Below are 13,248 nucleotides of genomic sequence, written 5' to 3'. Positions count from 1 at the left end.
GTGGCTTCACCGAACATCCCTGCCGCCCTGCCGATCAAGGCCCACCGGCATTTGCATACTTTGACGAGCTCAAATTGGTGCGTGGCGCCAGCCACCCCCGGCATGCTAAGTTTTGACAAGTTCTAACAGCAACCAACCTGGGTCCAGACTCCGGGGGCACCCCGGAATCTTTCTTCATTCTTTCAGATTGCGCAGCATCCGGTTGTTCCGAGGAAAGGGAAAAAAAACAGAAAAAAAGGATGGAAAAAATAAAGAAAGGAAAGAGAGGGGGGGGGAGGGGGCCGGGAGGGGGCCTTGGGCTCATGTGCCATGCTTGCGCGCGCGCCCGCTCTACCACAATTTCACCGAGAATGGCTGTTCCAGAGGCTTATCCAGAGTGATGCAGGTGCTGGCCCAACCATTCGGCGTCTTTGCCCCCAACACCGTAACCTTGGTCAACTTGGCTTTGGTCTTGTACTCGAACGATCCATCCATGTCAAGTCGGCCCTTTTCATACCTGAACTCGATGCTGGAGATTGCGTCTGGCTTCAGGCTTTCGCCGTCGTCCAAGTACAGGCTGCCCTCGGCCGCGCCATCCTTGCCGACCGGGACAATCAACTCAAAGTCTTGCTCTCGGAGCTCGGCAGTAGTCATGGCTGATTTGACACGGAGGGGAACAATGACACCCCCGCGAAGGTACAACGGAATATCTGTGAGGGTCTGGTTGGCCTTGGTCATGGCCCGTCTTTGTCCTCGGATCTGCTCATGTGTGTAAAAGTCGTACAAGATGTCATCGGGTAGGTAAATGTCCACGCTCGTGGAGCCCTGCTCTGATACAGGAGCTACGAGCAGTGATGGCCCCCAGAAAAACTGCAGCTCGAGACCATACGTGTTCTCGTCCTCGGGATAGATGTAGAACATTGGATTGATGGCCGGTGTGCCGTCGCGGCTCTGCCGCATCATTGCCGTGTAAAAGTAGTCGAGCAGTCGGTATCTGATATCCATGGCCTTGCGAGCGGCTTTCGCGACCGACTTCCAGCGGTAAAACTCTTGGTCAACCTGCCCTTCCGCGTTGTGATTGCGGTAGAATGGCTGAAAGGCTCCCAGCATGGCCCACCTGGCACAGAGCTCTTCGCTCGTGTTGCCGTTGAACCCGCAAACGTCTGAGCCCACCATGGAGACCTGAAAGATGGACGCGAATTGCAGCATCCCGCGAATGCTCCAACGATAATGCGGCCAGTCCGAGTCGTTATCCCCCAGCCAGTGGGAGACATGAGCACCGGCACCAGCAAAGGTTGAGCGCGTAATCACCAGTGGCCGCTTCGTAGGTCGACGGCTGAGCATGGCTGCACGAGATACGGCCGACATCATGCTTCCGTAAAGATTGTGCGTGTCAAACAAGCAGAGTCCGTTGTGATGAATCAAGCTGGTATTGATACTCTTTTGCGGCAACGGTCCCCAAGTGTTGTGAATCTTGTACCGAGGCTCTACCAATTCGCGGCCAGGCAGGCCTTTCCGTCTGTCAGCGCGAGAAACCTGTGCACCAGACGATTGTGCTTCGAATAAGGCGCTTGTCTGTCCATTGGGCGCATGCTTTTGCTCCCTCGATAGCGAAGCTCGCTGCCCCAAGTTCAAGTTCAATTTCTTACAGCTAGTACCAGGTGGTTGAAAGTCGCATGGCCAGCCTGGGAGCGGACGAGGTGGTATGCGAACCGCAGGAGCAGGCGGGGGATAGCCTTTGGAGGCTGCAATAGGGTCGAGACACGGGTAATCGCAAAAGTTGGCTGGCTCATTCATGTCGATCCATAAGAAGTCAATGTCGATTCCCGTCTCTGGGGAGAAGAAGCGGGAAAATTCCTTGGTCCAGTACTCTTGAACTCCGTTTGCGAACCAATCTGGGTACGCAGCAAGGCCAGGCCAAACAACGCCGTGGAATATGTCTTTGGTAGCGTTCAAAAGGAAAATGTCATCTTTCACACCGTTGTTGTACGGGCCGTAGTTCTTCACCGCAACAGCAGGATCAACCATAAGCACATACTTTTGTTTGCTCGCATGAAGGTGGGCCACAAGCTCGCGCATCATATTCATCGGGAATCTTTGAGGGTCGACAGAGAAGACCTAAACCAATGAAGAGTTAGCCTGCAAACTACAAGGAGCAAAGGGACCTCTTGTTTTTAATTTTGTTTTTTTTTTTGCCCCCTCCCATTTCTCTGATGGTAGTCAAGAAACTAACCGTCCGACCATCCATGTAGTCAATATCGGTCCACATGGCCTCCAGTGGTATTTCGGCTTTGCTGTAATTGTACACAACCTCGACAACGTCGAACACGTCTCGATAACCCCAGCGACATTGGTGGAATCCAAGAGCCGAGTACGGAATTGTTACAGGAAGGCCAGCAACTTCAGAATATTGCCTAACCACATCAACGGGCGTAGGACCAGCCATGAAAAACAAGTCCAAAACGCCGCCGAGGATGTTGTATTCTAGGTACTGACCCGCTTCCCCTTTGTCGATAAAGACATCCATGCCGTTGGAGTTGAGCATAAACACGCCATGAGATGCCGTCTTCCGGTGTTCAATGTAAATGGGATGACTCCCGTAAAGGTTCTGATTATTGGGAATAGAAGGCACATCAGCGTTCCACAGTGTTCGGGTATAGTTGGACGTGCTCAGGCGGAAGGAATCAGAGTGCTCGCCAAGGCCATACAGGTTCGCTTCATCAGGGAGATGAGTCCGCAGCCGCAGATACTGATCCTCAATGACTAAAACTGCAGCAGAAGAGTCGAAGAGAACTTGACCATCATGGGTTCGAACAATGCGGAAAGAGAATGGATTGCCCTCGTAATCAAACTTCAGGGCGTCCTTTTCCTCACTGTGCTCGATTGGCTTGGGTCGTGGGAATACCGACTCTGGAACTTGATAGATTTGCTCAGCTGCGTCGTAAATCTTGACATGGATTCTGTTCGCTGATGCATTTCACAATGTCAATCCTTCGCTCTTCTACTGTCCGAAAACCTCTGCCGACGCGGTGGCAACCAACCACCATACTTACATGTCTCGACTGCGACTTCAAGCTTCAGGTTGTCGAGATCCTTGCCGTACGCGTTACACCTCGCGCCGGCGAGGCGCAGGTCAGCTTGAATATGGTTACCAGACGTCGTCACGTTAAAAGCCTTGTACCCAGGGCAGTGGGCAAGCGAGTCGGAGCCATTTGCCTTCATAAGGGCTGCCAGACATGTCCCCCACGACACCAGCAAGTGAACGAAGCCGATTCGTTTCATCGATTTGATGACCCAGGCAGGAGTATGCTGTGAATATGCCTACCAGACTGCTCACTGGCCAGAAGATGGCACTCGGGAAGGTTTCTTCTCGACGAGTCGCAGTCGAGATACCAAAAGCAAACGCGATGTGATGCGCAGATTTATGTTGAGAGCAAAGCTCGGAATCAATCAGATACCTGGTCACTCCCACTGACGCACAGCAGGTTGTACCGGACCGAATGCAGCAAGTCAATGCTACAGTGCCGCATTGCTATCTGCTGCACCTCCGGAACCTCGGTTCACGTTAAGATTCGACAGGGAAAGAGGACTCAACGGAGGGGGTTGGCCAACTCTGAACTCCACCTCCACACAAAAGGCTTTGTTTGGTCGCCACGGCAGACTGCCGGGGAACTAATGGCCGCCACGGTCTGGCTGACTAGACCAGCGATCAGATGAGACCGCTGAAACGGCGCGCAGTGCTCCGTTACCTCCCGCGGCCTGCGGTGCAGAGGGCCATGATAACGCCGGGATTGTGGGTAGTCTGTGATTTTGTGACTGTGGGCTGGCCAATGTATTGTGTCTAGGCATGTTGGCATGCGCCTGCTTAGAAGGTAGGAGGTACCCAAAGGCTTTTCTAGATGCCAGTTGTCAAGGTGAGAGGAAATTTGCGGAGAAGCTCAGCTCCATCCGTGTTGCAGAGTGCAGTCGCCAGTCCAACTACCTACCTAGCCAAGTAATTCATCGATTAGCAGGCATGTACGTCCCACAGTCATAGCCCTTAATATTGGACGGGTGAGGCGGGATTTTCTTGTCCTTCCTTGGCCTTGGTGGACAACGATCAGACCGTCGAATAAGCGAGCTTTCCTCTTGGCGGAACTTGGACAGCTTTCACCGTCCAATTGGGCTTCATGGTTCAGCAGGTAGGCGCGATGTGTGAATGCCTTGACATTTCTGTCTCAAGGGAATGTTGGGGAATGTTGGGGAAGAGCTGGGAATATTGCTCAGCTTCCATCACCAAAACGTCCGCTCATCACCATCACAACTGCCGGCCGTGGCTCTTTCTTTTACCTCCTCAGAAAAATTTGCGCTTGATGCTTCCCATGACCAGATTCCTTTTTTGTTTTCCCATGAATTTGTTCACATCGTCTGCCCAACCTTGGCTCTGCTGCTGCAGATTGTCCATGCCGTCACTCATAATGTTCAATTTTTCCGTTCTTTCGGTAAGTTGGCGGCTCAAGTACTGGCCCCAGCTCTCCTGGCTGCTTCCAGCGGCTGCTGCAACCGTCGCTGTGCCCCCTGCTGCGGCTCGCCGCTCTGCTGCAGCAGCTTCCAGCATCCTCTTGCTCGCCGGCCTGTCCGGCCCACCAACCAAGAGGTCCAAGTCCAGGGGAGAGACATACTGCGTGCCGGAAATCCACTGCAGGTTGGAAATGGTAGGTCGTGGGGGGCTCTCGAGTTTAGGATTGACCATTGTGTCTGGTGACTGCTGAAGTGCCTTCCCGGTTCCCCAAACGTGGATTACAGCCAACTCGCTGGGGCCGGTCCAGGCAAATACGTCGCCAGTTGGCGTCACCACCGCCGATGTGATTCGACTTGAATCTATCATTGGGAGGTTCGCCTTGCCGATTTCCTTCAACGCCGGTAGCGAATACGCACGGGCGGTCCGGTCACCCAAGATAGCCACGACTGCGAACCCCTGGAGTTCCAATTCGGCCACTGAAGCAGCATCACACAGCACATCATCAAACTCTCTGCAAGCGCCCTTGGAGTTCGCTGGTTTGAAGACTCTGATTTCTGATTGGGTCACTGTAATAGTTGTGTCAGTCAGTCACGAGGGGGGGAGGAAAAGGGGGGGCAAGTTCGCCGCGCCATCACGTACCGGCAACCAGAGCCCCGTGAATTTGCTTCCCTTCTCGCAAAGACGCGACTATAGCACCAGTGGCAACGGCCGGCTTCCCGGTATTGATCTCTATGGGAGACAGCGAAACGATGGGTCCTTCAAACGCCACGACGCCAGCTAATTGGGCTGAATAGGCGCCATCCCCAGAGGGCAGGAGTTTGAAAGTCATGACTTTTCCCAGGTTGGTTCCAACGAAGCAGCAGATACTCGAATACTTGTCTTCGTCCAGAGTCAGGACACCAAACTCTATGACCACAGGCCATTCCTTCTTGGGTGCGTCGTTTGAGGCGTGATGATGGTCTCGCTTGAAGAAAGAAGACCGCTTGTCCTGCTTGGAAAAATCCGTCATCGGTGCTTGGTAGAAGACTCTGGGGCCCCGGAGGTCGATCAGCGTCAAAAAGCCAAGTTCGGACCCGACTGCCACGAAACCCACGTTGGACACTTGAACAGCGGTGACGGCACCTTGCATCATTTCGTACAAAACAAAGGGTTGAAGACCCTCCTTAAGCGTGGATTCTGCTCTGGAGCTGATATCGGTTAGACCCTTGGGGTTGGGATCCAGTCGCTGCGGTTGGTCTCGCCCGTAGAATCTGTTTGCGCCCCATCGAAAGACTATGGCCTCGCCGGTACGGGTGCCAACGACGAATTCGCCAGTGTTGCCCGCCAGGCTCATGGCGCTAACGTCAATATCGTCGTAGCGGTCAAGCGCGCGTGCCACGTCAACTTGCAACTGCATGCTATTCTCGATTTCATCGGCATGGCCCGAGTCCCATATTCGAATGGTGCCGTCCCCATGGGCAGCTTGTATAATGGTTCTCTCTTCAAATCTCTTTCTCGGCCTCGGGCCTTGTGCGCCACCTTTCAGTAGTGGCTCCCCTTGACTTCGCTTCTCCATCATGGACAACCATCGAGGGCGCTCCAGGCTAGAAACATTGAATTTTGTGACAAAAGGATGAACAAAAAATATCGAAGGGTGCAATTGGTTCGTCGGGCTGATGGGGTAGCCCGAAGGGAAGCTCATAGTGATGAGTTCGCCGGATGACAAGAGAGTGATTATGGCAACAGGATCTTGAGCCCCGGCAAAATGGGGAGATGAGCGTGGAATCAAGATGAAGTCGACTGCTTGGGCGCCTGGTGGCAAACTCAAGGTGATCTGCCGCTTGCCCCGAAAGTATTCAGCTAGAACCTGCCAGGATGATGTCGCATAAACTGGTGTCAAGCCCAGTTCAAGGAACGTCAGGTTTCTAGACGAAGTGCCTAGTTCTTCCCCTCCAGATACCAGCAGTCCAGTATCGTCGCAATTATCTTTACAACACCATTCGACGTTACCGAAGGGCTCGGAGGAAGTGGGGTTTGCGGTAGTGGGTGTCGGTTTCTCAACGCTCAAATTTCGAAGGGTCCTGGCAGTAATCAACTTTGCCTCTTTGGGATCCCAAAGAACTAGGCTGCCGTCCTCATGGGCGGTAACGATAAAAGTCCCAGAAGGATGCCATAGAGCATGTGTAAGTCGGGGTCGGCGCCACGTGTCTACACTTATGCTGCTGCCCCCGGGAGCACCAGGCGGCAGGGTGTATTCGAAGAAATGGACCGCTTTGTTCTGTTTGAAAGAGTAGATGACAGCACCATGTGTGTATCCCAGGAGCAGCTTCCCGATATCCCGGGGATGCATCGCCATGCACACCAGCGTGGCCGCACGGGAGGAAGGGCCCCTCTCCCGCCAAAAGTTGGGAAGCCGGAAAGCTCTGGATAAGCTGTTTCGGTCAAGATCATAAGACACGACATCGCCACTCTGCAGTCCGATGAAGGCCCAATCCAACATTGGATCCGTTACCAGCGACACGACCTGTCCGGCGATAACCTGGGAGGCGATGCGCGACCCAGAGTCCAAGTCCCAAACAGAAACCTCGTTATTCCGGTCCAGACTGACGAGTTTGTTGGCGGTAAATTGTAAAAAAAGTAGAGAGGTCGACCGAGGGGGGTCCAGGACTTTTTGCACTCGTCCTTGGCCAAAGACGTAGATCTTGCCGGGGCCGAATTTACTTTCGTTGGTGCCAATGGCAAGCAGTGACTGGACAGGGTCATACCCAAAACAGCTGTGAAAATTTGATCATTCCATCCATATAAGTAGCCACTTCTATCGTGGAGAAGGCTGTTGAATTTGAACGGGGGGGAATTGAGCAAAGACGAACCTGATCTGAGAGTTGATGCCATAACGAGCTTGGTCGTCTGGAGAAAAGAGTTCGGGACGTATGCTCGCCGACAAATCATTCGATATCCCGGATTGCTTCGTGCGCAAAAAGCTAGACATGTTTACTAGGCATCAGTACTGCGCAGGAAGGGCGAAAGCATTTCTTGCGATACAGGGGTATCTAGGAAAGATAGAGGTTTGCGCAAAATGATGTGACAGCTTTCGAGATGATTGACGGGGCTGACAGATTGGGTGCATGCATGTGGTTTCCGGCCAGAAGCGCACATGGACACAGTGGGGGTTTGTTTACGGCAGACGTCATGTCATGTCAGAAGCGCCCAGCCAGGCTTGATACTCCAGTCATTAATTACTCCGTACTGTCTGGTATCTGTTACATAGGACCAGACGTCTCGTCAGTACTCTGTATGTACGGAGTACCCCAAGGTTATTTATTAGGAGCACTGGGTGCTGCTGAGCTGACATTGGGCAGTTTTGAGAACAAGGCCCCAGTCAGATTGACACTGTGCGGCTATCGACCCAGAAGCCGAGTTGCTGGGAGGGAGAAGAAACAAGACGGCGTGAGTAACATTCATTCCTTTTATTTTTCGGGCCAAGTTTCCGTCGTCATTCCCCTGGGCAATGCATCTATTTGTCCCTCTCGAAGCAAGTTTGCTCTGGTTCCTTTGAAAACGGATCATGTCTACCTACCTGTCGACTGCAAAACAGGCAAAAAGTCTGCCTCAGGACCTTGGGACCTCAGGACCTATGGTCAGCGAGACGAGACGAGGCCATCAGGAAACAAGGAAGACTTTGGTGATAAAAGAGAAGGATGGGCCCCAGAGCTGAATCAGTGCCGAGTCGAGCTAGAGAGATTCCTGCTTGATGAAGTGAAACTGTCAACGGTTGATTGAACTTCTATCCCGCAAGCATGGAAGGGAAGCTGAGGTACCTGACCCAGGACGGTTTGCACTGCACGTATATGGCATGAATTGAGTCAAGGCCCTTGCTGAAGCTCTTTGCCCACCCTCGCCCCGAGATGGCCCTGGCTTCGACATTTGAAAAATATCCATGCTCCGTACATTGGCCTCGTAGAGTTTCCGCGAACCCCAAGACGTACAAAAGAGCAAGGTGGTGCACGTGGATTCGTGGAACTGCCAAGCTTCAAAGCATGCCACCCATGTGGGTCGGCTGATTGGCTGGGCTCCTCGGATAACTTAATCACGCTTGACGCGCATGTGATCCACCTGTGATCCACCGCTAAACCCGCTGAACTGCATCGCTTCCGACCCCGTCGGCGGCGAGTTCGCCCTGTTCCCAGCGCTCTCACCAGCCGTTCGACCCCGTGCGACCCCCCAGCCTCCAAGGCTCCAACATCTCGCTCGACTGAGCTAATCAATCACCTTGGCCTGCATCAATCAAATCAGCTTGTTCGGGGGGCTCCCACCAGGCTTTCCGTTGCTGTTGCTCGGGATTGGTTCCCCACCTTGGCCCCACCTCGACCCCCCCCGCCCGCCTCCCCAATTCGCTTTCCATGTGGCTCATTGGCCTTTTTGAATCGCGCCCCGCCCCGCAGACGTCACACATTGACCTCGAGCCTCTGATCCTTTTTGTTCTCCTCAGAGTCTCAGACCTGTTTCATTATCTGGCGTGGGGTGGGTTCGCTGCAAAGGCGCTTCGCTTCAACGTTGAACAACTTACAGACCTATAGCCGCCTCTTCTCAAGCACCATCTCGAAATATCTCCGTGCCTAAATAGTCATATTGCTTTTGCACAGCGGCGAAGCACTTGGTCTTTCAAAGCGTAGCTTTCACAGCAACATATAGTATAGTTCTCTATTGCGGTTCCATGATCGAGCTCCATTTCAACATCGCAACCTCGGCAAGTCCGCTTGAAGCACTCCACAGCAACATCTAGCTTCGCGGCGATAGAGCATAGCCTCATTGAGGGAGGCAGGTCTTATTGCCATGTCGTCATCGACAGCACCGTCCAAGGTCGATGCGCCGGACGAAACGCAGAATGATGGCTCCAAGTTGCGAACGTTTCTAGGAATCTTGAAGAAGTACGTGCCGCTTTTTTTTTTTTTTTTTTTTTTTGTAAATTATTTCTTTTCCAACCCCCCGAGCGCTCATTTCGTCGCCAAGCGCGAGATGGAGCAGCGTTTCCTCTGACCAATACTACCGCGCAAAACTCGAACCCTACAAATCTCAACGGGCGACTTCTGAGCCAGAACAGATGCAGCGATGCAATCGTCTGCGATGCCGTTGCCGAAGATGAGATGAGGACGGCAGACACTCATGTTCGCATTGTGTCTACGAGAGAAAGGCATGAGTTAGCTGATATTGCTGAGGAGCCAGGTTCATCGGCGTCTCCGATCTCGCCTCTGTTAGGTTCTCCCTTCCTTCGCAGCTTCTGGAGCCAACCCCGAACCTCGAATATTGGACTTATCTCGACGCCCCCAACGCCTTCGTCGCTATCGGTACCTCAGACGAGCCCCTCGACCGTATGCTGGAAGTGATTCGCTTTTGGCTGACAAAAGACCTGAAATATGCCAAGGGCAAGCCCTGTAAACCATACAACTCCTGCTTGGGTGAATTCTTCAGGGTATGTTGCATGCAGCACTTATGCAAGCCATCATTGTATGGAGCGCCGGAGTGCGGGTGGTTGAAGAGGAGAAGTCATGGGCCGTGAATTTGCGGTTGCTGACACGTCATCACGTCGGCAGTGTAACTGGGAAACGGAAGACAATGCGCCGAGAATCGAAACGGCCGAGCTGAATTTCTCTGCATCAGGCTCGGATAAGGCCTCCCTGCGAAGCTTCAAAGTACCTCCAAAAAGCGACAAGAGCGACAAAAGCGACAAAAGCGAGTCGAACGTCTCGCTTTCCGTGCCCAAACACGGCACCTCAACACCAGATAGCAAGCGGATTCGGGTTTCGTATCTTACCGAACAAACATCCCACCACCCTCCGGTGAGCGCGTTCCACATCGCGTGCCCCGACAGGGGCCTGACAGCTCGAGGGTTTGACCAGATCACGGCCAAGTTCACGGGCACTTCTGTCAAGGTCCTGCCCGGCGAGCACAACATGGGCATTTTCATCTCGTTGGATAAGTTTGGTGGTGAGACTTACCAACTGACGCATCCAGCTGCTCATCTTGGCGGCATATTGCGCGGCTCTCTCAGCGTATCGGTCAGCGAAATGGCCTACATCACCTGTCCCGAGACCAAAATAAAGGCCATTCTTCACTACGTGGACGAGGGTTGGCTAGGCCGGACCACAAACAAGATTGACGGCGTCATCTTCAGGTACGATCCCGAAAACGACGACAAGTCTCGGGTCCAGGATGTTGCCGAAGAAGATGTGCTCGCTCGCTTAAGCGGCCCATGGCGGGAGAAGGTGGTTTTCACGCTGGGATCCAAACCACTTGTAAGTCACATTTACGCGCCTCCCCGATTTGCCCCTGTTTGCTTTCACGGTGGTCCCCAACGCTGACTGACGTGGTAAGAAATCCGTTCCTCCTGAGCATCAATACACAATTATCGATCTCGCCCCTCTGCACGTCGCGTCCAAGATACTTCCTCCCGAAGACAAGCAACGTCCCAACGAATCCCTCACACTCTGGGGAGGTGTCACCAAAGCCATTCTCGCCAAACAATACTCCAAAGCCACCGACATCAAGGTGGAGCTCGAAGAACAACAGCGAGCCAAGGCCCGTGAGCGTGAAAAGAACAATGTAACCTGGCAGCCCGTCTTTTTTGAGCACACTGTAGGCAACGGCGGCAAGCCAGACCTAACGGCAAAGGGCAAGCAGGTTATAGAACGGGCCCAGAAGGGCGAGTGGTCAATGGAGGGCATAGCGTGAAGACCCTACGATACTATGCCTTGATGAGTGCATGGTTTCGGTTTCTCATATCTTCTTTCTTTTTTTTCTGCTTTTTTTTTTTTTTTTGAAAAAATAAGAAAAGAAAAGAAAGAAAGAAAGACAGAAAGAAAACAGAAAATCTACAACACATGTAGTGCATGGCCTGATGGGGAAATCATAGACTCTGCAGCTTCAGCATTCAGTGTTTGCTCGCCACTACCGACCAAGGCCTTGATGCACTAAGCGCTTAGCAACACATGCATTCCCAGCTTTCATTCTTTGACGAGTCAATCGTTGGGGCTTGCGGTTTTCATCTCTGTGTCTTTTTTTTTTTTTTTTCTTGGTCAAGGGCTGGGTTGCTGAGCAGCGGGTGGATTTTCTCAGCGTTGGGCAAGTCTTGAGACGGATCACCTCGAGGTGCATCAGCAAGAGGCGGTGTTTGGACCTCAAACCCCGTGACTAGTAGTCGTCAGATTCCAGCTCTTTGTGTGTTCAGACAGCATGATTCACCACATGACGCAGGTACGGTACATAGACGTTGGAAGTTGTTTCAGAGAATTTCTTCACATCATCCACAAATCCCCGCTAAAAAGCTTATTTGAAGGTTTCCCCATCATTTGACAAGCAGATTTGCACTGTGCATATTATTACAGATCGAGCTCCATTTTGTCCTCATGGAGCGATTGACGCGGGCTTGATCCGTCTCTTCCAAAACGACTTCAAGTTGAGAATAAAAACGTCAGTCAGCATACCAAGACAAGATTCAATTGAACCATGCGCCCCAAGATCCGCTTCTGTCCAGATGGCAAGGCCAGGGAAGGGCCAGTGAAGTGGAGATGGGTGAGGTGATTTACACGTATTGTTACAGTTGCCGCCGTCCTATTTGCGCCTAGGCATCGACAAAGCCCTTGACTTGGTTCAACCATCGGATGTACTCTCTCTGTTCCTTGGCATCGACGTAGTCAGGAACAAAGACGGCCAAGGCTTGCGTTATGCCACGCTCCTCGAGGAAGCGCTCCATCAGGACTTGCAAGTCCTCGTCGAGGCTGCCAAAGGGAGGGCCAGGATAGACGTCAGCGCGCTTCTGGGCGTATTCGGGACTCTCGATCTTGGCGACCTTGGCGTCTTCGTAGAAGAACAAGTTTTCGACGACGATGTTGCCGTGCTGGGCGATGGCGTCAATGTTCAGGGCACCAGCAGTCTTGCCGGGCTTCTCAACGATGATGGACAGGTTGATGGGGGCAGCGGCCTCGTCATCGAGCTCGTCCTCTGCCTCCTCAATCTCCTCCTCAGGGCGGCCAGAGGTATCAGCCTGCTTGCCGGGAGACTGTGCCGCGTCTTCAAACTCTTCTTCCTCCAAAGCGGCTTCATCCGAGTAGGGGTCGTAGCTGGTGATGTCGGCGATTGAAAAGCTAACAGTGATCCTGAAGCACACGTGTTCCGGTCAGCAAGATTTGATTTCATCCCTGGCCCATATGCAGCACTAAAAAACCAGGGCAGCGCAGAAACCTCAACGGCGTCGACTTACTTTTCGTCGCCGAAATCACGGACCAACTTGACTACCTCTTGTCCAGGGGTGTCAAGCAGCTTGAAGGGGGTATTTTCCAAAAAATCTTGGATGCTGGCTGGTTGCTGCTCCTGAGCCCTCATCTCTTCTTCAATCTGAATCTCACTTTCCAGCTTGGCAGAGAGCTCTTCATCAGTCTCGCCGTCAGCGGCGCGGCGACCGACAGTTGTTGAGAAAGCAGCACGAGCTGCCGGTCCAACGCTCACAACCCGAGTTGTCACCAAGGAGCTAGGGCGGGCAACACCAGATCGCAACGAAGCGCTGGTGAGGCGGGTCATGGCCCGAGGGGTTGATCGCGCAAATCTTCGAAGAGCGAACATTTTGATGGCGTATGCAACACGATTGATCGTACGGAGTACAGCGGGAAAAAAGTTGAGCGTGGACGAGAGCAGCTCCGAAATTTTTAGAAGCTGCTTTCTGAAGGGGGCCGTAGGCCCGAAACCAGCTAGCGTAGCGGAATGGATCAACAAGGGGTGCTTGGGAGCACGTGACC

General features: G+C 52.9%; 5 protein-coding genes across 5 annotated transcripts; 2 read left to right on the top strand and 3 right to left on the bottom strand.

Annotated features, from left to right (window-relative positions):
- Nucleotides 1–330: 330 nt before the first annotated feature.
- UV8b_05418 (uncharacterized protein) lies at nt 331–3,261 on the bottom strand (the record flags this gene model as incomplete). Its single annotated transcript, XM_043142915.1, has 3 exons — nt 331–2,097; nt 2,213–2,946; nt 3,033–3,261. The coding sequence occupies 3 exons, from the start codon at nt 3,259–3,261 to the stop codon at nt 331–333; spliced, it is 2,730 nt and encodes a 909-aa protein (XP_042998848.1).
- Nucleotides 3,262–4,312: 1,051 nt separating this feature from the next.
- UV8b_05417 (uncharacterized protein) lies at nt 4,313–7,448 on the bottom strand (the record flags this gene model as incomplete). Its single annotated transcript, XM_043142914.1, has 3 exons — nt 4,313–5,046; nt 5,120–7,233; nt 7,330–7,448. The coding sequence occupies 3 exons, from the start codon at nt 7,446–7,448 to the stop codon at nt 4,313–4,315; spliced, it is 2,967 nt and encodes a 988-aa protein (XP_042998847.1).
- A 1,844-nt stretch (nt 7,449–9,292) lies between these two features.
- UV8b_05416 (uncharacterized protein) lies at nt 9,293–11,188 on the top strand (the record flags this gene model as incomplete). The annotated part of the gene is made up of 4 exons (XM_043142913.1): nt 9,293–9,387; nt 9,683–9,929; nt 10,051–10,752; nt 10,832–11,188. The coding sequence occupies 4 exons, from the start codon at nt 9,293–9,295 to the stop codon at nt 11,186–11,188; spliced, it is 1,401 nt and encodes a 466-aa protein (XP_042998846.1).
- A 513-nt stretch (nt 11,189–11,701) lies between these two features.
- On the top strand, nt 11,702–12,017 carry UV8b_05415 (uncharacterized protein; the record flags this gene model as incomplete). The annotated part of the gene is made up of 2 exons (XM_043142912.1): nt 11,702–11,710; nt 11,793–12,017. The coding sequence occupies 2 exons, from the start codon at nt 11,702–11,704 to the stop codon at nt 12,015–12,017; spliced, it is 234 nt and encodes a 77-aa protein (XP_042998845.1).
- A 60-nt stretch (nt 12,018–12,077) lies between these two features.
- UV8b_05414 (uncharacterized protein) lies at nt 12,078–13,075 on the bottom strand (the record flags this gene model as incomplete). The annotated part of the gene is made up of 2 exons (XM_043142911.1): nt 12,078–12,612; nt 12,717–13,075. 2 exons carry the CDS (start codon nt 13,073–13,075, stop codon nt 12,078–12,080), a joined length of 894 nt encoding a protein of 297 aa, XP_042998844.1.
- Between the last annotated feature and the right edge of the window lie 173 nt (nt 13,076–13,248).

The sequence above is a fragment of the Ustilaginoidea virens genome, chromosome 4, assembly GCF_000687475.1.
Source record: "Ustilaginoidea virens chromosome 4, complete sequence".
Lineage (NCBI taxonomy): Eukaryota > Fungi > Ascomycota > Sordariomycetes > Hypocreales > Clavicipitaceae > Ustilaginoidea > Ustilaginoidea virens.
This window is presented reverse-complemented; position numbering and strand designations above follow the sequence as displayed.